Source organism: Candoia aspera, chromosome 5 (genome assembly GCF_035149785.1).
Source record: "Candoia aspera isolate rCanAsp1 chromosome 5, rCanAsp1.hap2, whole genome shotgun sequence".
NCBI lineage: Eukaryota > Metazoa > Chordata > Lepidosauria > Squamata > Boidae > Candoia > Candoia aspera.
In genome coordinates this window covers 57,800,678-57,826,669 of record NC_086157.1, presented here as the reverse complement: position 1 = coordinate 57,826,669, position 25,992 = coordinate 57,800,678, and the positions used below count along the sequence as shown (strand labels likewise).

At 40.8% G+C, this 25,992-nt stretch overlaps 1 protein-coding gene across 1 annotated transcript in view; it reads right to left on the bottom strand.

Annotated features, from left to right (window-relative positions):
* Window positions 1-18,753: 18,753 nt before the first annotated feature.
* The window catches only part of HSF2BP (heat shock transcription factor 2 binding protein), a 34,391-nt gene continuing 27,152 nt past the window's right edge, over window positions 18,754-25,992 (bottom strand). The window contains exon 7 of the mRNA XM_063304400.1: window positions 18,754-20,056. Coding sequence (XP_063160470.1) covers window positions 19,848-20,056 — 209 coding nt within the window. The 3' untranslated portion in view covers window positions 18,754-19,847. The remainder of the gene's footprint in view (window positions 20,057-25,992) is intronic.

Here is a 25,992-nt window from a genome sequence, read left to right as displayed (position 1 = left end):
TGTCTGAAAAACTACCCTCTATATACTATGAAATATACCCCATGAAATGGGTAATCACAGGGGAGGTCTGTGCAGTAGTAGCATCCTGGTTATAGAACAATCTTCAGAGAAAGACCTGATCTAAAACCATCTTTGCAGTCTATTTATCTAGGCCAGGTGTTGGCAACACAACACTCTTTGATGACACATTGCCTGTGATACACTAGAAGGTGTGCTTTGAACCCCCATTTTTATATATGAAATAATAATTAAACAGGGTCAAAATATCACATGATAATCCAATCTTACAAGGTATCTTCATGTTTGCATTACATGTTACAAGAGTTCACCCATTCTTATTTAAGTATTACTTTTAGGTTTTGTTGCTTGCAACAACATGATACAAGATCACACAGTGCCATTCATTAGCTGACAAGGTTACACCAGCTGCCTCAGATCTTTTAACTAACATGTCTGGACCTGTCTTCTCCCCTCATGCAAATTGGTGTGTGTCAGATCCCTCCGACCAAAAGGTTCACAGAACCCCTTATTGGAGCATCTTCCATTACTTCCTTATCAATGGGTCAGACTGTCACCAGATGGGAGGGGGTGTTGGGATGGAGTGTGAATTGTATTATTATGGTTAGAGATTTATGATGGTACACATCAAGGCCAGTCAGTAGAGATACACCAGCAACACCACCTGGGTGAGAAGGGGGGTGACATACTGCCGTGGGAAGAAGGAAAAGAAAGCAATTAAGGGAATGTAGTTTTACATGTATGTTTTAGCGGGAATTCTCCATTTGCAGCTTTACTCTTGTCCTGATCATTTCACTGCATTAAAGCAGTTAAAGGACTCAGGTCTCCTGACTGTCATTGTGTGAATGCGTGAATGAGCCAGGGCTGACATGTGTGTGTATATGTGTGTGTAATTTGAAATGTTGGCAGTGTTGAAACATTATATAGTTGTAATTGAAATTATTCAACCCCCATTGCAAAGCAGGTTGATTGTCAAAATGTACAGACTTTCTGTCATGAGCACTGATGGCGAGCAGGAGGGGGTCTTTATCTGGGGGGAAAATGCATGCGTAGTACTGAGGAATTAAGCAGCCATTCAAAGAGACAAAGATCAGACCCGCCTTGACTTTCGGGGTTTATCTGGCTGGGTTTTTCCCACGCTTCTTCAGTTTGTTAGGATTTTCTGTCTTATGTAGCAGTAATAAACACTAGAGATCTATCCCTTGTCTCAGTGTGATTCCTGACTATTAGGACATCAATCCTAACAAACTCCTACTCCCATTGAAAGAGGGAGGAACAAAGAAAAATAAAGGAGAGACACTTGGGAAATGTCTTCGGAAAACCAGGAAATTCGGCAAGCCATCCAACAATTGGCAGCAGCCCTGCAACAACACCAACAAGTAGATCTCCAGATCAACACATTACAAGCAGCTATGCTACAGCAGTTACAACAACCAGCTCCTGTTAACCCACAACTGGTGCCAGCTCCGCCAGTAGTCTTGAGATCCCAGGGCAGTCTACCAGAGAAGTCTGGAGGAGAAGCAGGTCAGTTGAGAACTTTTCTCACACAGTGCACAATGTTTTTCGACAGCAGACCGGCAGAGTTTCCCACAGACAGAACCAGAGTGACCTTCATCCTAAGTCTGCTAAAGGGACCAGCAGCCAAATGGGCTATTCCCATGGTGGAGAACAATGACCCAATTCTCAACGACTACCAGAATTTTCTGGCAGGGTTCTGAGCACACTCTGACGACCCAATCAGACAGGTCACTGCCAGCCGGGATATTCGGAAGCTCAAACAAGGCAACAAGAGAATGGGAATCTACATTGCTGAATTCAAGCTGTTCGCAGGAAATCTGGACTGGAATGAGAGTGCCTTGAAAGACCAATTCAAACGGGCTGGATGAAGACATTAAAAATGAATTAGTGCGCCAGGGAACACCAGCTACCCTAGAAGATTTATACCAGTTGTCTGTGGCCATAGATGCCAGGCTAGAAGAGCTCAGACAGATGCAGCCGGAGAGAGGCAGGGGCCTCAGGGCACTTCCAGGATTTCCAGCTCTCTCCGCAGCATCTCCTTACTCAGGACCAGAGGAGCCGATGCACATCGGGGCAAGCAGGAGGCTTATTTCCAAGGCTGAGAGACAGAGAAGGAGAGAGAGAGCCCTCTGTTTCTACTGCGGCGTCCAGGGGCACATGGTGAGAGCTTGCCCAGCGAGAAGCCAAGCAAATTCCATAAGAGCCCCAGGGCAAGCAGTTGAACCAAGAGCCACCTCCACCTCTACTTCCAACCAGGGAAACTCCGTCGGTCTCCCTCCACAGAGCTCAGCAGGGAGACCATCAATCAATTAAGAAGGGCTCATTCCGAGGATTCCAGGCAATCCTTTTACTACTTACCAGTCATAATGCACATAAACTCAGAGCACCAGGTCAAGCTAGAGGCCCTCGTGGATTCCAGAGCTTCCACCAATTTTATTGATGTACAGACCATACAAGACTTCAACATCCCAACCATAGAATTGCCATGTCCCATAGAAGTGGAGATCATTGACCGCCGGCCCCTCAAGGCAGGGCCATTAGAAGTTTCACAGAACCTTTGCAACTAACAATGGAAGACCACACTGAGTGGATCCAACTTTATGTTATGGCATCACTTAATGTGCCTATAGTCCTGGGCACACCTGGCTGAAGAGCCACAACCCATTGTTGAACTGGACTACGGGAGCAATCTCCTTCCCAGCTAAGGAATGCCAGCACCACAAGATTCAAGCTGCTCTCCTCTCTCCAGCAACCAACGAAGCCACGGAAGCGGGGGTGGGGGGTCCAGTTGCCAGCCAAGTATGCAGATTTCACAGACGTTTTCAGTGAATAAGAGGCCACAGCACTACCCCCCCCCCCCAATAGGGACTGTGATTGCACCATTGAGTTGATACCAGGAGCCAAGATTCCAGCAAGGAAACAATATCCCATGTCCCCCAAGGAACTAGCCACCTTAAAGGATTACTTGGATTCTAATCTCCAAAAGGGTTTCATCCGACCATCTACTTCCCCAGCGTCTGCTCCTACCTTCTTCGTACCAAAGAAGCCTGACCTGTTGGCACCGGCAAACCAGAAGGCACCCATGAGAGTAGTCCACGATTTCAGTTCCCTAAATAAACTCACAATAAAAGAAAATTATCCCCTCCCCCTAATATCTGATCTGCTGGATCATTTACAGAAAGCATGCATTTTTACTAGGTTGGACCTCAGGAATGCGTACAATCTGATCCGGATGAAAGAGGGGCATGAATATCTGACTGCCTTCAATACCAGGTTTGGTAAATTTGAGTACCTTGTTTTCCCCTTTGGCTTGTCTAATGCAGGAGCCATATTTTCCCAATTTATGCAACAACTTTTCTCTGATTTACTAGATAAGTATCTGGTCATTTATCTAGATGACATATTAATATTCTCTGATGATGCTACAACTCATGTAACCCATGTATGTAATGTCTTACAAAGATTGAGAGAGAACAAGCTGTTCACCAAGCTAGAGAAGTGTGCCTTCGATTTAACTGAATTACATTTCCTGGGCTATAAAATATCAACAGAAGGCATATCCATGGATCCTTCTAAGGTCCAGGCAATTCTCTCTTGGCAACCCCCCCGAAATGTGAAAGATGTACAAAGTTTCTAGGGTTTTGCAATTTCTACAGGAGATTCATAAATAAATTTAGTGACAGGGCTAAACCCCTCACACAACTTTTGAAGAAACGATCAAAATTCATTTGGGGGGAGAGAGAGCAAGCAGCCTTCCAAGAATTTAAGCAGCTCTTTGCATCCCAGCCGCTTTTAAAGCACCCTGATCCCACGAAGCAATTCATAATGCATTCAGATGCTTCCAATATTGCCATTGGGGTGGTGTTATTGCAATATACAAACAAAACCAAGAATACATTGCTTCCTTGTGCCTTTTTTTCACGCATGCTCTCACCAGCAGAGAGAAACTATGATGTTTTCAACAAGGAGTTGCTAGCAATTAAAGCAGCATTTCAAGAGTGGAGGCACTGGCTAGAAGGTGCAACCTTTCCTGTGAAAGTTTGCACCGATCACAAGAATTTACAGCTTCTACAAAACACCAGATCCCTCACCCCACGCCAAATCAGATGGAGCCAGTTTTTCTCCCGTTTCAATTTTGTTATTTCTTATGTTCCCGGGGCGCAGAACTGTTCGGCAGATGCCCTCTCTCGATCCATTCGGGCAACCCCCGCTACTCACCAGGAGGTACAGGCTACTATATTACAACCTCACAACTTTCAGCAGTCTATGAGGGGGAACCAGACAGAGATTTTAGCAGCAGGCAGACAAGCAGAGGACCTATTTACAAGAGTCAGAGCTCAGCAGCAACAGGACCCGTATGCCAGGGCCAGGATGGATGACCTCCAGAGGGACCCGCAGGACACTGCCTCCTCCTTTAATGTGGAGGCAGGAATCCTCTGGCATAGCGGGCAATTATACGTTCCCCCCTCATTGAGGGAAGAAGTACTGAGACTTTGCCATGACCATCAAACGGCAGGCCACGGAGGTGTTTTCAAAACTCTTCATAGAGCTCTGAGAGACTACTGGTGGCCTAAGATGACTGCAGACATAAAGGGTTACGTTGCTTCTTGTCACACCTGTAGATGAGCCAAGCCTCTCCCAGGGAAGCCCACAGGACTTTTGCAACCCCTACCCACCCCCAGTAGGCCTTGGGATACAATCTGCATGGATTTCATCACTGATTTACCCCCGGTCCAGGGGCTGACTTCCATACTAGTGGTGGTGGACCTTTTCACTAAAATGGTGCATTTTATTCCTTGCAAGGGCCTCCCATCTGCGCAAGCCACAGCGCAGTTGTTCATGGACCATGTTTTTAGGTATAGTGGCATGGTAAATCACTTGGTGAGTGACAGAGGCCCTCAGTTCACTTCCAGGTTCTGGAGGGCGCTTTTCCAGTCATTAGGGGTCCAGATCCGCCTATCATCATCGCATCATCTGGCTAGTAACGGGCAAGCTGAGAAAATTAACCAATGGTTACAGCAGTATCTCAGGTGTTACACCACTTATCAGCAAGACAATTGGCCAGCCCTGCTCCCCATGGCAGAATTTACCTATAACAACTCTGTGCAATCCTCTACCAAGATGTCTCCTTTCCAAGCATTCTACGGGGTTAACCCTCGGGTGTTGCCCACCTCCTCCCAGCAGGGAGCTGTTCCAGCCGCGGCTGATTTTATTAAAGAGCAACAAGCCGCACAGGAGTTGTTAAAGGAGCAGCTGAACAGGGCAAAGAGTGCTTACAAGAGAGCTGCAGATGCTCACAGACAAGAGGGGCCAGTGATTGCAGTAGGAGACAAAGTGTGGCTCTCTACCAAGTTTTTGACCTCTACCAGGCCCTCCAAGAAGTTGGACTCTAGGTTTGTGGGCCCTTTCAGTGTGGTACAGTAGATAAATAGAGTGGCTTATCGCTTAAAGCTGCCAGCATCCATGAAAATCTATCCAGTCTTTCACAGAGCCTTGCTAGCCAAGGACCCTCCCCCAAGTGCCTTACGATCGCAACTGCCCCCCCCCCTGCCTCCAGTAATTGTGGAGGGGGAGGAGGAATACGAAGTCAAGGAAATTCTGGACTCTAGGAGGAGGGGAAGGGGCATCCAATATTTAATACACTGGAAAGGGTACCCTGAGGAAGAGCGCACGTGGGAGAATGCCAGAGATGTACATGCACCAATGCTGGTTCATCGATTCCATCAGCTTTTCCCTCACAAACCCAAGCCTCGCACTCTACCAGAGATTCCTCACTTGGCTGAGCAAGCAGAGGAATCCCAAGCAGAGGAGTTCGTAAGTTTGCAGCCCCGCCTGAACCCTTCAGACCAGAAACAGAGGAGGAGGGAGAGCCGCAGCCCTCCACCTCGGGCTTGCATTTCCCAAGGGGGAGGGGGAAAGAATCTTCTAATTATCTAGCTATTTTCCAGCAGCAGCCACCTGGGCCAGAAGTGTTATCAGACCTGGAGAGCAGCACTGATTCGTCCTTGGAGTTTTCCTTTGAAGTATTTCCATCATTGCCCAGTTCCCATGGGAGCTTAGAGGGGGAGATGGACTCTTATGAGACCTCTGGAAGGGAGGGGGCTGAAATGGAATGTGAATCTGGAGGGGAGGGTGATGTCATGAGCACTGATGGCGAGCAGGAGGGGGCCTCTATCTAGGGGGGAAAACGCATGCATAGTACTGAGAAATTAAGCAGCCATTCAAAGAGACACAGATCAGACCCGCCTTAACTTTTGGGGTTTATCTGTCTGGGTTTTTCCCACGCTTCTTCAGTTTGTTAGGATTTTCTGTCTTATGTAGCAGTAATAAACACTAGAGATCTATTCCTCGTCTCAGCGTGATTCCTGACTGTTAGGACACTTTCAGCTGTTTGCAGTGAACAAATCAAACAAAAGCAATTGAAATAGTGCGACACAATGAATGCTCCAAGTGGTGTCCCCAAATTCAACTGAAAATGCAACTTAACATGACTTCTCCAGTCTCAAAATTATTCAACCCCCTTCATGGCAAGCATCTTCTGGACTTAGTAGAGCACCCTTTTGCTGTTATGACCTGCTGCAAACAAGATGCATAGCCAGACACCAGCTTCCGGCAGCATTCCTGAGGAATCGTAGCCCATTCCTCATGAGCAATGGCCTCCAGTTCAGTAATATTCTTGGGTGTGCGTGCTGCAACCGCCTTCTTCAAATCCCACCAGAGATTTTCTATGGGGTTCAAGTCAGGTGACTGTGATGGTCACTGTCACTATCACCACTGTGATGGTCATCTTCCAGGACTTCTTCTGCATCCAAGCCTTAGTGGAATTTGAGGTATGCTTGGGATCATTGTCCTGTTGGAAGGTCCAATGACGCCCAAGCTTCAGCTTGTGAGGTTTCAGTCAGCTTCTGACTCAGAAAATGAAACTTTCTCAGTCAGAAGGGGAAACAGAAACTTACCAGGCAGAAACCAGGAAAGCAAAACCCAGAAGTGACTCAGCAGCATGGGAGAAGTTACAGACGCTGACTGACCAGTCTTCAGAGGAGGATTTGAATCCTCCAATCAGCACGTGGGAAAGGCGTGCAGAAAAGCACTCGAAGGAGAAGGCAGCCCAATTGGCTGCAGAGGGGAATAGGCGCGCAAGGGATCGGCATAAAAAGCAGATGCATGAAGAGCAAGCTGCCGGAGAAAACCGATCCTTCGAGGAGGGGAATCAGCGCCTGCATTTCCTATCATAGAGGACCTGTATCCTGCACACACTGCCACAGAGGATCTTCTCCCTGCCAAATCCAGCAACCTCAGCCTAGCATCCAGCGACGGACCTCACTGCCACCATTCTGCGCATTCCAAGCGCATTTCCAGCCTTGTTCCTAGCTCTCAGCTGTGCCCAGAATCTCCAGTCCAGTTTCATCGTGCTTCCAGTTTCCAGCCTTGCCCAGGATCTCCAGTCCAGTCTAGTCATGCTTTAATTGCCCAGCCTTGTTCAGGAACCTCAGGCCTATCTTATTATGCTCCAGGTTCTCAACCTCATCCAGGATCTGCAGTCCAGCCCAGTCATGTTCCAAACTCCCAGCCTAGTCAAGAGCCTCCAGTCCAGCCTAGTCATGTTCCAAGCTCCCAACCTAGTCAAGAGCCTCCAGTCCAGCCTAGTCATGTGCAAAGCTCCCAGCCTAGCCCAGAATCTCCAGCCAAGTCCAGCCTTGTTTCAAGTTATCAGCCTTGTCCTGAGTCTTCAGCCCAGTGTACTCAAGCCTTGCCCGGTGGTTCCAGTTCAGTCTCACCTAGCTTCCAGGTGCCAGCCTAGTTTGGGTGGTGTTCCAGATCGCGGACACTCATCTCCAGTTCCAGTTTTGCCGTGTGCCCTATCCTTTTCCAGTTTCCCAGCTCCAGTCAGCAAATCCTGCCTAGCTGTTTTGCCAGTCTCCTCCTGCAACCTTGCCGGTTCTCCCGTTGTTGTCTGGGTAGTCTTGATCGGAACCAGCCTACCTCATTGATCACAAAGACTCACTACTGTAAATAGTTGTATTAATAAAGAGCGGTTTTGATAATCTGGCCGCCTCATAGTCTGAACAGGCCACAGCTTCCTTACAGAAGGCATGATGTTTTCTCCTAGGATTTCCTGATACTTCAGTGAATCCATCTTGCTGTCCACACGCTGCAGGTTTCCAGTGCCAGAGGATGCAAAGCAGCCCCAGAGCATCACCGAGCCACCACATGCTTAACTGTAGGCAGGGTGTTTTCAGCATATGCTTCATTCTTCTTCCTCCAGACATACTGATCCATGGGCCAAAAAGTTCCAGTTTTGTTTCATCACTCCACAGAACAGAATCCCAAAACTTCTGTGGCTTATTTATATGATTTTGAGCATATTGGAGCCAACTTTTCTTGTGCTTTTGGATCAGTAGTGCTGTATGCCTTGGAGTTTTGGCATGGGAACCTTCTGTGTTTAGTACGCACCTTACTGTGCTCACTGAAACCTCAGTGCCTGTTGCCACCAAGTCTTGCTGCAGGTCTTTTGCAGTCACTCAAGGGTTTCACTCCACCTGCCTTCTCAGAAATCTGGTTGCAGCCACTGACAGCTTCCTTTTTCTGCCCCGTCCAGGTAGTGTAACCACTGTTCCTTTAACTTTGAACTTGCAAACTATGCTTCCAGCAGTGTCTCTAGGAACATTCAGTGCCTTCGCTTTTTGTATCCTGTTCCTTGTTTGTGAAGGACGATGATCCCTTCTCTTACCGTTTTGGACCATTCTTTTGACTTAGCCATACTGTATTTCTAACATGCAGTCAAACGTGACACTCAACAAACCCCTAGCCACCTCAGGTATTTCATGTGTTCCAGCTCAAGCACACCTGGTGCAACTAATGAAGCCCTTGATTAGTTGCATCAGGTGTTCTTGAGACAACACCTGTTTTGCATACCGTATGTGTGCTGTTGTGATGGATTCTGTTCAGGGGGTTGAATAATTTTGAGACTGGAGAAGTCATTATAAGTTGCATTTTCAGTTGATTTTGGGGACACTACCTGAAGCATTCATTGTGTTGAGCTATTTCAATTGCTTTTGTTTGATTTGTTCATTGCAAACAGCTGAAAGTCTGTACATTTTGACAATCAACCTGATTTGCAGTGGGGGTTGAATAATTTCAATTACAACTGTAGCAGTATGGGTGTATCAGATTGGGATAACCTGCCCCACACCACCATATAAAAGCAATTGTTTTAACCCCTATTTTTAAAGATTATAGTCCCTCTTGAGTGGTGCAGCCACACAATCCCAGAGAAAAAAATGCAACCTTATAGAGTTGCAGATAGGTGTGTATTTGCATTCTTACACACTCTAAATCAACTTTTTGTTCTTTTCAACCAGACAGAATATTGGAAAGAAATTACATGAAGTGGATTGGAACTCTGCCTTTCTACCTATCAGCAGGATAATTATCCAAAAACAGAATGGAACAGAATCAGATTTGGTGTGGTGGGAGAAGCCCTCAAAAGAAAAATTAAGTCTGAAAATGGGCCAGATGCAATGGTGGGCTGTGGAAAGGAAAACACACACAAACACACACACAGAAAAAGTCCCCACAATGCATCTCTATAGAAAAGAGTTGGGCAAGGGCTCAGAATGCTGCTGACTCGTTCATTATGAGCCCCATTCCCTCCAGTCCATGTGACCTGTGATGGAGCACATGTAGCCCCTGCTTTCCAGGGCTCACATACACACATACACACAAACACGCAACATGAGGGGAAAGCAGAACATACATTTAGAGAATGTATATGCACCCATTCTATTTAGACCTTCCCTGACAAACACAAAAAGCACATATGCACTCACCCTGATTAGGCATACACACCCAAACACACATTAGTTTCTGGGGAGACACTGCACACACATACACAATGTACTACCTTGAAATACAGAAGAAAATACTGATGTGAATGAGACATTTGTTATGAATTTCTGGACTATGAGATCTAAATCCGGTTTGGGCAACCCATGGCAATCTTTTTTAGCTGAACTCCAGTTCCCACCAGCCCCAGAATTATCTCTGTGAAATATACTGTATTTGTCATGAGTAAGGATGGCGAGCAGGGGGCTCCCATCCAGACTGTCAAGCACATGCGTAGCACTGAGGAATTGGTCAGCCATTCAGAGACACAGATCGGGACCGCCTTAACCTTTGGGGTTTATATGTCTGGGTTTTCCCACGCTTCTTCAGTTTGTTAGGATTCCTGTTAAGTACTAGCAATAAATATTAGAGACCAGTTCCTTGTCTCAGCGTGTTTCCTGGCTGTTAGGACAGTATTCCAATACATCTGCAGGGCCACACATTGTTCATTTTTGCATGTCTAATCATATAAAATGAATGTTTTATATTCGTGTTTGCTTTCCAAAGAGCCCATGATAGCACATATATTCCTCCTCCTGCCACTTTTAAACCTTGACAGCCATCTAGCAAAGTAAGACAAGGGGGCGAAGGGCTAAGAACATGAGTGGTGCAGTTATTCAATCAACTTTTATAGCAGAACTGTCCTGTAAATGTGGGTCTTCACAGAGATGTTCAACATTCTGTCCCAACCTTCCCCAATCTGGTGACCACCAAATGGATTGGGAGGCTTACAATTCAGAAGCCAGGCATTATGGTCCCAATACCTGAAAAATTCCACATTGAAGAAAACTGTTCTAGCCACCGTGTTATACATCTGTGTAAAGTAGTAGTACATTGTTCGCATTCTTTCCTGCAAGTTTTTTTTTTTAGAGACATTTATGTGAAGAAAGCTAAATTCTGAGCAGTCTTAAATGTTTGACAGAAGACAATACAACGAAGATGTTGACAGATGAATTCTTTCAATGAGTCCTCTGTTTTTAGGATGCACAGTAAGATGTGCTTTATCAAACTGCACAATAGACATGGCAGGGGCTGTATAAATGATCATTTAACAAAGTTTTCTGACAGAACCACACCCAGGATTGCTGTCCTCATCTGTCACAATTCTTTTGAAATATTCCAGTTGTAGTTTCAGTGGCAAACCATGTTGCATTATGATACTGCAGAAACTAACACTCCTGATTTTTCTCCAAAGAGTTAGCATTGATTTCCTATTTGCTGTAGTGGGGAAATGCTTGTTAACATGACTTCTTTTCCAATATAACTGTTTGTACACTCTGCTAAACAAAGATCATTGGGGAATATGTCAAATCAGTCCATGGCATACATTACATGGCATAGAGAAATATGAAAGCAGAACAAAGACACATTTTCTTTCAAAAACCTTAAGGAGACATAGTGGAGACAAGCTGCTTTTGTGAATTCTGAATGTAAAGTAACTTGATCCTGGCAGCACCTGCCTCTGGCAGACACACTGAACTGGCAACTCCCAGCTTCAGAGGGACTTTAGCTTACGTCTCACAGCTGAAATATCTGGCTTAATTTCTGGAACTGATGGTGACTTTTTCTGCATCCAACTTTTTTTTTGTAATGTTTCATTTTATTAACAGTTTCAGAAAACTTGAAAGCTTTCACTCTTTTGTACGATTTTGGTTGATCCTGTTAATGATACTGCTCAGCAATGGATTTTCTCCAGGTTAGCCAGTTTTAATGTTTTTATACTATTCAGAAAATAAAAGGGTGAAAGTGCAGAACCTGCCCAGATCTCCCCAAACTTATTTTTGGGGAAACAGTACCTGACTGCCCCCTGCATGCCAAAATGCAGCACATGAATTTCAACAATATGTTTTCCTTCAAATTTATAAAAAAGTTTACTGATGTACTCATTTGAACTGAAGACTCCTCTCTTGGTCATCAACATAAGCTGGTTCTAATACCTATTAAGTAAGCCTGGGATACTTCCACACACAAAAGTATTAATTTTACCAGTCAAGAGTGAAAGAATGCATTCCAGCTTCCCCTCCCCAATGGATTTTTAAAAAGCAAAAATAGAAGTAGTGATAGGAAAACATGAAAAAGCAAGAAGATAACCATTTTTGTGTCCTCACTAAAATGCCATGAATGGGGCAGGGCAATTGCATGATAAAGTCTTATCTGGAAGACTCTGGCTTGTGCCTGGTAGTGAAGAGACACTATTCAAGCGACAGTAAAATTTGTATTAGGAAGACAGGATAAATGAATGTTACATCCATTCAGCTGACTTAACTGGGATCTGGAAGGAACTGTTTTATCTACTTATTTATTTATTTGGTAAATTTATATAGCCACTCATTTTCAAATGTGACTTGGAGTTGCATACAGTTAAAAAATGCAAAAAACAATACAACAAAATAACAACAAAACAACAAAAATCAAGTTAAATAGCCCATAATCCGTGGGAGAATGCACTCAGTTTCCCTAATAAAACAGACACTTTACAGGCTTCATACCCCCATTCCTGGATTCCCAGGCCAGATAGCAAAGCCCTGTCTTCAGGCCCTTCTGGAAGGCCAGCAAGGTCAGGGCCAATCTCACCTCAGGAGGAATGATATTCCAAAGGGTGGGTGCTGTGGCAGAAAAGGTTCTCTTCCCAGATCCCATCAAATGACATTCCTTCGTGGGTGGGACCCACAACACACCCTTCCTGCCAGGCCTGATGGGATAGGTAGATGTGATTGGTGAAAGCCAGCCCCTCCAAATAGCCCAGCCCCATGCCATGTTTTCCAAGTGAGACAATTGTAATTTGAGATTTCCTCTGCCTTTCCTTGTAGAATATGACCTACCTCTCTTCTGTGAGTCATCCAAAGCTATTATTATGCTTATCACTGCAAGTAACATGCTATTATCTCTACTACTCTAAAGGCTCTTCCTCATAGTCACATGAATGTGTTTTCCTTCTGTCTTTAAGTCAAGAAGAAACTAGATTAACATAAATTGTGCTGTCCATCATAGCCTACGCTTACTATGCCTCAGCAATGAAGCCATGCACATTGCTCCCTCACACAATGTAATGAGGGGTAGGTCAGTAACTGGTGGATTCTCTGCCTTTCTGTTCTCTCCCACCTAGCATCATTACCAGTGGGAGAACCAACCACCCTCTTCTGAACATGTGGTGGGAGGACCTGGGGGTTCAAGCCCTATTTTGTTATTAATTTGGTCTTCATTTTTTATTCTGTGTTTTTTCTAACAGGACTACTGATTTCCCAGTCTTATGAAACAATTTCATGGAAACTGCCATCTAGTTGTCACTTGGATTACTGCAGCATCAGATGTTATGCCACAGGCAGAAATGAATCATTCTTCCTTAAATTCTGCATAACACCCTTATGCTGCTCCTGTCTCATGCTGATGCCTGCTGGACACTAAAATGGTTTAAGAAAATTTTGTCCAAATTGGGATATTTTGGCAGCAATTTGTCAGATGTTCAACTCAAAATGCCAACTAGTTTCTCAATAGCCAATTCCTGTGTGCCAGGAAATAATTGCCAATTGTTTTTCTTTCTGTGGATGGATCTGACTAGACACATATAGTTTTATATATATATATACACATACAAAATATGCATACAAAGTTAAATTTATACATACAGATTTATGTATACAAATACAAAATGCACATATATGCAGGCATAACAATTAGTTTTAATATAAAAATTATTTTCTTTCGTTTTCCCATGTTAGCTCCAAAAGATCGGTGGTAGCTTGTTAGAGATCTTGTATTAGTGTAGTGATTATAATATTTGTTCAAAATGCATAGGGTCACTGGTTCAAAACCCAGTAGAACTTTAAAAAAACTATTTTTCTTTTTTCCTGAACTACCCAGTAGTTGTTTTTTTGTTTTTTTAGATAAGTCCATCAATATACTAGTTCAGCACTTTTTCCAGCCACTGAAGGTAGAAGTGTTTCTAAATAGCTGGAAAAAACAAAAAGGCCTAGCAGAAAAGTAGGTAGCTCACAGAAAAAAAAAATAAGAAAAATTCTTCCAGTTTGCTAACCAATGACCCTCTGCATGTCAGGCAAGACTTTAACCACTATATTACTGCAATAGCTGCAGAAGACATTAAAGAGCTACACAGATCCAGGTGGAGGGGCGCCTCTGTGCAGTAGTCAACCAAAACACAGAGATTTATCTAGAACAAAGAAAAGTGCAGCAGTGTTTGAGCCAGCACAAGGTAGAAAACACTACTTTTAACATAGAGCAGGAAAACATGGGAGGTCTCATTCCTGTGGCCTAGGGGTTAATTGAGGGTAACAACATTGATTCCTGCACTCCAGAAACAGCTGATGACCTATACTCATGATGGTGCAACTTGGCCGTGCAGATATAGCCATAAGCTAACTCACAAGAAATCCAAGACAGGTAATATTTACTTAAGAAAGATAGAAGCCATACCAACTACAGCAACTGTGAAACTGGCCATGTATGTACTGTATGTACGCATGCATGCTACTTCAAACTCTCTTATGTCTCATTTTTCTTCCCACTTTACATTATAGAATACTTGGCCTTCTCTTTTAGCAGGCTGGCTTGTTTCCATCTGTTACTATAGGCAGGTTTGTTTTTAATCTTGTTTTTCACTGACTGCATGAAAATGACTCTCATACGCAGGTTCTGTAAATGCAGCCCTTTGGAGGCAGCAGCCTCTTTGAAATCATTTCATAGGACTGTCAGTCTCCTGAGAGATCAGTAGGCTTGCCAGAGAAATAAAAGATCCATATACCTACATCAACCCCCCCGCCACAAAAGTCTGCCTGAGTGATCAGATGAGCTGATCACTTTGAAATACAAATACCTTGTCTGAAATGGAATGCAGACAAGCCTGAGCCAGAGAGTTATCAGTACCATTATGCCTTTGGGTCTTTTTTCCATTCTTCCTCCTGAAGCCAATTTCCCCCACTAATCATTTTTAGTCACCAAAGAGCCTCTTCTCTTTCCCACCCACTTCCACCTTTGTATCCGTGCATGTATGCATATTTCACACATTAACTATTTTGTTAAAAAATCATATTATGGCTCTGTTTATGGTGTATGAGCTAGTTCCACATGGCTGTTAGCCATCAAGCCACTGGCACAGACAACTCAAAGCCAAGAGTACAGACGTCAAAGCTGCCTACTATAAATACATACTGCCTGTTTCTGCATGCCTTAAAACTCCAGAATGGTTTGAACCTTAGTCTACAATCCAAGAAACAATTCATCTGAGTGGCAGAAGTCATCCCAGTTCTGACAGGTTTGGTAGATTTCATAGTATTTGCTAACAGAGTTTTGTCCAATGAAGCAAACCCTTCCCAAATGCTTCAAATTATACCAGGAATGAAACTTCATGTCTATAGACTTCCATTTTAATGTTGGGAATCTACTTTTAAACTTTAAGCTTATTCTTACGCTTAAGCTTAGTTGGTTTCTTTATTTTCATCTGACTGGTATTAAATACCACATTTGAGTATACATCAAATTGCAACTCACAGAAGTATGATATTTAGATGGCAGAAATTCACCTAACTGTTACATCATCTTGACCATCCAGTCTACACATTACAGTATTGCTCATTTTAAAAAATATCACAATCTTTATCAACATAAGATCATCATTGTTGTAGTATTTCAGTAAGCCAAAAGACATGGTGGAAACAATTTTATGTGAGGTCATTGGTCTAGTGTTATTCTGTTAAATGTTCACTTACCTTTCTTTATTCATTTATATGGTTATTTATTTACAATTAACAGTTATAGTCCCAGTTTACAAAGTCCTTGAGGCTATTTACAAAACACAAACAACAAAAATATGAGGAAAAATGCCACACAATATTAGATAAAATAAAACATTTTAAACAAATTAAAGGAACATAATATTAAACATTAGAACAGGGTGGACTTTAACACTGTCAGTGCCAGATGAATATGACTACCCACTATTTTTGTAATATGCAAGACATATTAAAGGGCAAAGATTGCTTTGACCTGAGACCATTTAGAACTAGAAGGAAAAAGTTACCATGACATCTATGCAGGTATATCACTTTTTCTATAATGTTTTCTCTCAACTACATCATTTGATGTCCACATATGTTATCCATGAAGATAAAACAAGCTACCTCCTACCTGGGTCATCACTTAAATTAGTGACTGCATTTAATTCCAGTACCCATTGACTACTGTATTTTTTTAAATCAGTTTTGAGACTAATATACCACTGGCCACATAAATGGGGGTAGAGTGGAGAAACAGGACAGCCTGCAATATGACCACTCTTGCTAACCTGAAATCTATAAAAGTTTGCAATTTCAAAGTAGTCAGAAGTTTTACTTTCTCCACCATTCAACTAGCAAGAGATTAATCTTAGTTAGAAGCAAGAAGTATTATTAACTTCTCCTACTGACAAAAACCACATTAGGGTCTCAGCAAATTAATTTTTAAAAATTAAATATGTATTATTCCTATTAATTATTCACCTACATCTTAATGAAGTTTGAGTAACTTAGTATTTCCTCACTGACTAGTTAAGACTGTATAAATTGACACAATGTAACTTACCCTTATCAGGCTGACTCAAGTAATTTTTATCATGTCATTTTATCAGCCTTCCTTTGGTGTTCCCTTTCTCCAGAGACTAGGGATATTCTTTCTACAGAACTGGTTTTCCAGATGATTTTTAGACTGCAAATCACTAGGTCACTTTCATACATTATAGCAATGTGATGCGTTTTTTATGAAATGTGTGCTCTTTTTAGTCTTCTGCCATTCAGAGTTGTAACATCAAGGTTACCAAGGGGCACCTCCTTCCTTGCTTCTAACTAAGATTAATCTCTTGCTAGTTGAATGGTGGAGAAAGTAAAACTTCTGACTACTTTGAAATTGCAAACTTTTATAGATTTCAGGTTAGCACTACATCCTATCAGCACTAAGATTTGAAACCAGAATTCAGCACAAAGTTGAATGGGCATAATTCAATACATCACTATAAGTCTTATTTCCTGCCCAGGAAAGGGAAACAGCAGAGATACTATTAATTTTAACAGGCTGTATATATGCAGAAAATTGGGTTAATAAACAGTAGTTTGTAGCTAACTATAATAAAAGTATTGTATAAACACAGCCAATAGTAAACAGCTCCTGATGAAAACTATGCATTGTTGAGACCTGGAGTTGAATAAAGGGGTTTAATAAATCTTCTAGGTAAACTGGTAATCAAACTACTATTTCAAATGGCACATTTGATCTTCAATATGCTTCCTGGCCATAATTGTCTTTTTTTTAAAAATGTTTGCACATACAAAGCCCCAGACATGTAAGCAACAATATTTTTTTTAAAATTGATTCTATCATGTCCAGTTTTTGGAGACTGCCTGGACAAGTCCCTGCAGTTTTCTTGGCAAGGTTTTTCAGAAGAGGTTTGACATTGCCTCCTTCCTAGGGCTGAGAGTGTGACTGGCCCAAGATCATCCAGCTGGCTTTGTGCCTAAGACAGGACTAGAACTCATGGTCTCCCGGTTTCTAGCCTGATACCTTAACCACTACACCAAACTGGTTCTCTAAGCAACAAAAATAGAGAAAGGCAAATAAAAAAAGTTAATAAACATTTCCAGCAGTAAAAGCTTTAAAGAACATCATGTTTCAATAGTCTGAAACACCGAGATACAAGGATAGCTTGGATATAATCAAATGCAATTTTATTCACTGTATTACATCTTCGCCTTCTTACAGTTTTAAGCCAAAATGGCAACACACTGTAATGGGGGGAAGGGCAACATTAACATTTCAGGACTAAGAATATTCAAACACTCAAAACCATTTTTATAATTAAGAAGTATGCATGTTACTTCTTTCCATAAATATACAACATTTCAATATTCTTTACACAATAAAACTGTATCTTTACTAAATATGTATTTTTCATAATTTCTGAATTTCAAAAGCTAAAACCCATGTCAAAAGAAAATGGGAACTTATAAAAATGAATAATTAAAGCCAAACTAGAATTTCCATAAGTAAGTTAAATTCTTAGGACATGTCTCTTCAGATATATTCCTAAAAAGTAACAGGGCAAGAGCTTGAAAACAGCAGCAGAGCAAAAGGAAATAGAGCAGATTCCAAAATCCATGTTTTGCTCTTACTCATTCTGGGTATCTCCTGCCACAATAAATGTGTGCCTATGTTCAAAAAGTAACCCAGAGAAATGTAGAACTAGTTAAACAAGTTAATTACATTATATCCAACAATGAATCTTTTCAGTATTTTAATATTCAGCTTTTATATTGGCATGTTTCAAATATCTAAATTATGAAAATCAAAGAGGGCAATATCTTTACAACTTCAGACTTGTAACTAGGCTTACAACTTCAGAAGATGGGTGTTCTCACTGCAAAGACAACCCTGAGAAGACAGGGAAATTTATCAATAAAAATGCCCCCCATTCAGACTGAAACTTGCTCTGATAAAAGGCTACACTGCAACATTTTATAGAAAATATAAAAAGAACATGAAAGAAAAGATATTATTAAGGGATTATTAAGGGATTAAGTCAGCGCTCCTTGTTCATTCTAGCAAGGCATAACTAGAAACTGTTATATTCTTAATAAGCAATCATTAAAAAATTGTTACTGGCAGATTTTTATGTCCATGAATTATTTATTACCTTACTGACAACCAGGCCTAGCAAAATATCCATCATGGCCAGGCAAACACTGATGGCTTGAAGCACAGAAGAAGAACAACATCACAGCTTATGCTAGTCTTTTTTTAAATTGCTAGTTACCTTTTTAAATTGGCTACCACTATACAAAAGCACAGCCAGACCAGACACCAAAGAGAATGCTTGTGCCCAGGCTACGATGAGTGTGGTGCTAAGGCAAAATGAGCCCTAGCCAGTAGTACTCCTCCCACTGTTGGCTGCCACCACTTCTCTCCCTGTACCTAGAATAACACAAGAGGCAATTTGCAGGGGTCACCCACTATGCTCCTTGGCACAGCTTTGGAAGGCACAGAATAAGTAGAGGCCTACAGTCAGCAATGGAAAAGAAGCTTTACAACTTATGCTACTCCCTAGCCAATCCCTTTAGAAATCCTAGGACTCAGGAAAGCACCAGGAAAGGAGAAGGCAGCTTTTCTAATGGCAATGTTGTTCTTTTGTTCCTTTCCAGAGTGCCGTAAGCCTATATAGTGTGAGGAAACCAGGGGGAGACAGATAGGGCCTTCTGCCCAGCAGCCCTCCAAATAGACCAACTCTGCTGATAATTTAACTTCCACAGTTTTGATATAAATATTCACAAACAATTGAAGTCTCTTCCTCAGTGTTTCTCAACCTTCACAAGTTTAAGATATGTGGACTTCAACTACCAGAATTCCCCAGCCAACCCTGGGGGATTCTGGGAGTTGAAGTCCACACATCTTAAAGTTGCCAAGGTTGAGAAAGCCTGCTCTTCCTCCTTTACTAGATTCTTAAGCTAAGGACTTTTTTGATGTTAAAAGACAAAAATTGAAGACCGTTCTCAGTGTCACTAAAGTAAAATGAAGTAAAATGAAGAATAATGCAAACCAAAGGTACTTGATTTTACCTCAACAAGCTACTGATACGGAAAATAGAAAATATGAACTATATCCCCTTGCTATCAGGTATGTTTTTGATTGAGGGGGGTATTGGTAAAACTACCCACCCCTTACAAACATTCCAGATATTAAACTCTGTACTTCTAAGAGGTTTGATACATCACAAGCCTAGAAATTCTGAGATGCTATTTAGGGTTGTGATTCCTGAGCAGGAATACCAACCACATACAAGCATTTAACTACAATGACTATATATTTCTGAAAGCATGTATAATATTTTACAAATTACAACAGAACTGAAAAACATGCTTGAAAAGTTAATGATATCCTCAGCATGAGTCTTACATTTCACCTTCTAATACTTTAAGGTCCTCAAGCAGTTCTTGGGCCAGAATTTGTAGATCTTTATTACGGCTCTTTGATAGCATAAGGATACGTGGAAGTGGTAAGGAGTCACGTATTTCAAGAGTTGACTTGGTTAATATCTCTGGTTCCATAACGATGGACTGGAGAAGTCGTAGTACATGAAAACATACTTCTGGATCTGGGTCTAGAAGAGAAAAAGAAAATAGTATAGATATGTGGCTTTAAAGAAGGATGGTCACTATATAAATACAATAAACAGCAATCATAAATAATTACTATTATTATTAGAATTTAAAGGAGCAGAGTTCTAAATGTTTTATTCCAGTGAAGCCCTTCTAAAACTAACTTTTTCACTCAGCCTATTTACAAATGTCCTCTACATGTTCACTGAATGCACACAGGACAGAGACAGCAGATCTGCATTCCCAGGGCTGCCTTTGATATCTACTGACCCTGAACCCATTGTTAAAAGTGCTCTCTGGCTCAATGTGTTCGGTAAAAACCCTGAATCGGAACACTATTCAAGACAACTGGGAATTCTTTTTTTTAATAGAAGAGAAAATTACAATTACAAAAATTACAATTAAAAAGATAAAAACTAATACAAACTAAAAAAAGAAAAAGAAAAAATAGGAAGAGCAGAAAAGAAAAGAATATACTAAAGAATATACTAAATAGAAAAGAATATACTAAAGAAAAAGAAATGTATAAAGAAATGACTTCCCCCTTCATCACAACAAGTATAAACAATTTTAGCATACTTCCTTTTCTAATCACTTTGTGAAATTGCTTGCTAATGTCTTTTCAGCTATTAGGAACCAAGTTTTACAGCACTGGGTGAGTTTCCTTCAATCCTTAGTGAAAGAAGTTTTAAATATAAGTTTAAGGACTTAATTCTTGTTTGTTTGTTTTAGAATAAACAGCAAAACAGTGGTTAGAACTTTGATTTTGTAAAGTTACAAACGGACTAAGGGTCCAGATGGATTTGAAATAAAGATTTTGGAATTAATTATAAAAAGCCTTCCCCTGGGAACATGCTTTTGTTCTGAATTGTTTAAAAAAAATACCTGATAGGATGAGACTTTGAAGGTTGGACACTAGAGGGAACCAGAAGGAACTAAAAATTATAATTAAAGGAAAAGAGCACTTACATTTGACTTACTAATACAGAATGGAGAAAAATATTTTAACATTGGATATATGGAAGGATATTTTTGAACAATGGACTCAGAAGTTAATTTTAAGAGTATCTGCCTCTATAGACAGACTGTGTTTAAAAGACGTTATGGAAGAGGAATAAGTTTTACTGGAGAAGACTGAGACTGATCTGAAAGTGGATTTAAAAATGACAGGCTACAAGAATGATACGGAAAAAGATGCTATGCTGGACAAACAAATGCAACTGGCTGATGTTTTAATAATTAAAATTAAATATAACAAATATATTTGCTATTTGATATACAAGTAACAAACCAAAAGTGTGACCTGGATAACTTTCCTATATTGGATTTATGAGAATTGTTAAAGCTTTGAATAATTTTATGAGAAGGGACAAAGAAAAAATGAAAAGAATTCAAGTTCTAGGACATTATTTGAAGGGGCTAAAGGGCAAGATTGTTAAAAGTAAAAGGAAGGAATATAAAGTTGGTTTATTTGATCAAGGTTAAAATAGATACGTTGTTATCTCTGGTAACCCTTAATGGACTTTTGCTTATTAGGGCTGAATGACGAGGCTTTAAAGATTTGTTTATAGATAAGAGATGGAATATGAGAAGAAGAGATAATCTGTTGTATTTTAAGAGAAGGTGATAAGTTACAACTGGGAATTCTGATTGTGCCAATGCATGTAATTACAATGATGGTAAAGCCAGTCAACATGTCTAGGCTTCTTCTTCCCTTATTCTGCAATGCACAGAGAGACGTTTTTTAAAGGGTAGCACATTCCCTAAATGCAAATGAAGTTTTACGCATTATTATCACTTGCAAATATTGCTTATTAGCATGTTTCTTCCAACTAAGTTTATGTAATACAAAACTGAGCTGTAATTTGATTAATTTTGGAAGCAATACTATAGTTTAAAACTATCTACCTACCTACCTATCTAGAGTGCTTCCATGGTATTTCAGTTTCAGGCTGCTCAGAAGTTATGATGCTACCGTAGTAAGCATCAGCTCAACTGCAATATATTTACTAGATAATATGTGTCAATGAACAAAGTTGGGCAGACTTTCAAGAAATATGCATAGGACAAAAGTGTCTTACTCTCTGCTTCTTTCCAGGGAGTAGAACTTCCTACTTCAGACAAAAGAGGGAAACAAAAACATTTCGTGGATTTTTTAAAAATTTCTTCTGGTATCATTTGCAGCCACAATATTCTGCTCTGAATTAATGATCAATACAGTAATTTAAAGAAAGGGTCTATATGCTCCTACTTCAAAACTTTTTTGATGAGACATTTAAGATATTTATCAGTTATAAAATGTCCAGTAAAAGTTGATGTCACTAGTTATCAAGCATTAACAGAAGCAACTGATAAGGCAAAATGAGACTGTAGTCACATGTGTCATTGGAAGTATATTCCCAGATGAACTACTCTTTGAAATGACACTTATGTAATTGCATTGCATCAATGCCAAACTGTTACTCATCAGTGGATCCTGGAAGTGTGTGAGTTCAGTTAGCATATGCCTGTAACATTCCTCGATCATGGCAGAACTTAGCATGCTACTAAATAATGTCTTCCCATAGTCAAGCATCATGATAAGGTTTCCATTTTTTTCTCACAAATTTTATACCAGGCTAGAAACTAGGAGACCATGAGTTCTATCCTGCCTTAGGTACAGAGCCAGCTGGATGACTTTGGGCCAGTCACTCAGCCCTAGGAAGAAGGCAATGGCAAGCCACTTCTGAAATCTTGCCAAGAAAACTGCAGGGACTTTCCATGCAGTTGCCAGGAGTCACACTGACTCAAAGGCACACACACACAAAAAGACAAAGGTCCACTGTGGACAGGCTAGCAATACTTCCCTATACCTGGAATCATATGCAAACCTAGCTGAGATGTCTCACTAAATTCAGTAGAACCTGAGGTAAGAAAGCATATAAAGAATAAATCAAAAAGAACAAATATATGCTTAATGAGGGTACATGAATCCAAGATCAATTCAGAACTGGTTGTCTTTCAGAAGAAAGGATCAGTTTGAGATTCTTCTTTCTTTCCACAGATGCAATATTACACTTTATGCTTTCAGAAGATGCCAGGACATTTAAACACCAATTATATGGGATTTCTTTTGATATATGGCTAAACCTGGAGGCCTAACCATCTGTCAAAACCACCTAGCAATCATAGCTACACTGGAATTGGTGGATGGTTTCTTGCTGGCTGGTGATTATCAATGCAACAGTAGTATATCAGTGGTCTTTCAAGTATAGAAATGTGAGCATTAGGGAACTTGTGTATTTTTAGCTGCTATTTTAAATTACTAGATTTAAAAATGCAGACTTTTTGTTGAGTAGTAAGCTTAAGAAAACCAATCTCCTGATAGGTTGATAAAAGTAATCTTAAACTATGGTGAGAGTTACACCATAAGATCTTTCAAGCTGTCTTTATTTCTGGGGAAACCTATCTTCTATTCTTTCTGGTTGTCGCACCAGATCCAATGCAGTGGGCACACTCCAGGTCCCTTCAATGAAACAGTGTCATCTAGCTGTGGCAGCCCCTGCTCTCTGAAACAGCATTCACCCCAAGGTTCAGCTGGCTCTGTCCTTGTTAGCTTTTCAAAAGACCTGGCTGTTTGGCCGGGATGTTAGGTGAGATCAGATGAATGACAGAATTATTGCAGATGTGAGTTATTTAAGTGGCCTTGATTACAGTGTGTTCTGTTGTTGTTACGGTTTTAATGAGGGGAACAGGTGTTACTGTATGGTTTTAATGTATTATGAGCCACCCAAAGTCACATGAGCTGGACAGGCGACCATATAAATAAATAAATCCATTCAAGTGGTATTTTTTTTCATGTCTCAAATTGTTGTTTCTACCTAATTTAAATCCTGATGTCTTCTCTTCTAATCCTGCCATTTTTATAAATACATTCGCTGTATAAATTAAACAGATATGGGGACAATAGCATCTTTATCTCACTCCCTTCCGTATTCTGAACCACTGTTTCTTCAAATTCATTTCTTGCAGTAGCTTCTTGTTCATTATAAAAGTTCCTCAGAAGAATAACCAGGTGGTCTGGCATACCTATTAGCCTTAATGCATTCCACATTTTGTTGCGATCTACACAATCAAATGCCTCCTTCCTTTTCTCTTGCTCTATTATCCACCTTATGTTAGCTACCGCACCATATGCCCTTCTACTTTTCTGAAACCTGTTTATTTGGGATTTCTTTCTCTGTGTATGACACTTAAATTCTTAAGCAAAACTTGGTTTGCATGAGGAATTAGTGCAAGTTTAATAACACATACCCTTGCCTCTTCTTCTTTCGAGACAGCTAGATAGGTATCTTTTCCAATGTCTGATCTGACACAATCTGATTCTTATTTCTTGACACACTGTAGATCTGTTAGTGCTTTAACTACTTCTTCCCCCGCACCTTTGAACAGTTCAAGCTGTATTTCATTTATACCTGGTTTCCTATAGGTAGCTGGTCTGTTGCCTATCATACCTCACTTTCTAATGGAGTCAATTCCTGAATATATTCTTTCTTCCATTCTATACTCCTATTGATAAAGCATTTCTTTATTGTCTTTCCATCCTCCTAAACTTCCTTTGCCTCCATTAGGTCTTCTCTGTGATTGCTCTTGCATACCTTAGCTGTGCATTTTCTTGTGATTTATCTTTTCTTTAAAAAAAATCTTTTCCTTTTCTTGCTATTTTTCTCTGTTTTGTTCACGTTCCTGACTGAGATATCTTTCTTGGTCCTTGAAATTCTGCATTCAGTTGTTCTACATCCTTGTTCTTGCCCAAGACTTTCGTCTCCATCTTTCTTTGGTTTTTATGGGAGCTAGTTCTGAAAGCCACTTAGATCTTTTTCTCTTTGAAATTTTAGCAGTTTGGTGTGTGTGTCAATTTTCACAATGTCTCTTATTTCTTCCCTTAGTTTCTCAGGTTCTCTTCTATGTAAGTTCAGCATACTGAATCTGTTCCTTACTCTCTTTAATTCTCTACATTTAACCCATGTGGTCTATTCTACAATCTAAATGTGTAGATGTCTTGCCTGACTAGACTGCACTCCTCCCCATCATCTTTCCTATTATGTAGTCAGTTTGATTCCAACAGTTCTGATGATGTCCATATTTAGAGCCAACGTTTGTGTTGCTTGAAGTATGTGTTGGTACTGTAATAATTCTCTTTGCAAAACTCCATTAACATATCTCCTGTATTATTGCCTTTGCCCAATCAAAACTTTCTTAAAATCCCAGGCTCCTCCATTTCTCCAACTTTTGTCATTTCATTAGCCCATTAGTTCTCATCCTTTTCTGATGTTCCATTTAGCATCTCTTGCCATTTGTCACAGAATTCCTCAGTGTCTTTCATCATTGCATCTGCAGTAGGTATAACACTGATGTTCACTGAATATCCAGTAATTTCAATTCCTATCATTTACTGGGTTATAAATGAGTACATATTTAGCAGTGTAATTTTGTGATATTACTGCCACTTGTTTCTTTGCATGAACTCATGCTGTGGACAGTTCATCTGTTTGTTTATTTAATTTTGCAACTGCCCATCTCCCCCCGAAGAAGGGACTCTGGGCAGTTTACAAAAACAATAAAAACATTAAATATCCTAAACATCCAATACAATATAACAATATAAAATATAAAACATAAATATAAAATCCAGATGATGATATAAAACCACATATGTATGTCTAAAGGGTATTTTAGGACACCAGCCACCTCCAAGAGTGACTGCCTCCCTCCCACCAGGCAAGATGGCAGAACCAGGTCTTTAGCTGTTTTCGAAAAGCCACCAGGGATGGAATCTGTCTTATCTCTGGGGGAAGGATGTTCCAGAGGGCGGGAGCCACTCTGCAGAGAAGGCCCGTTTCCTGGACCCCACCAGATTGAATTCTCTTACAGACGGGGTCCGTCACATGACCCCTCT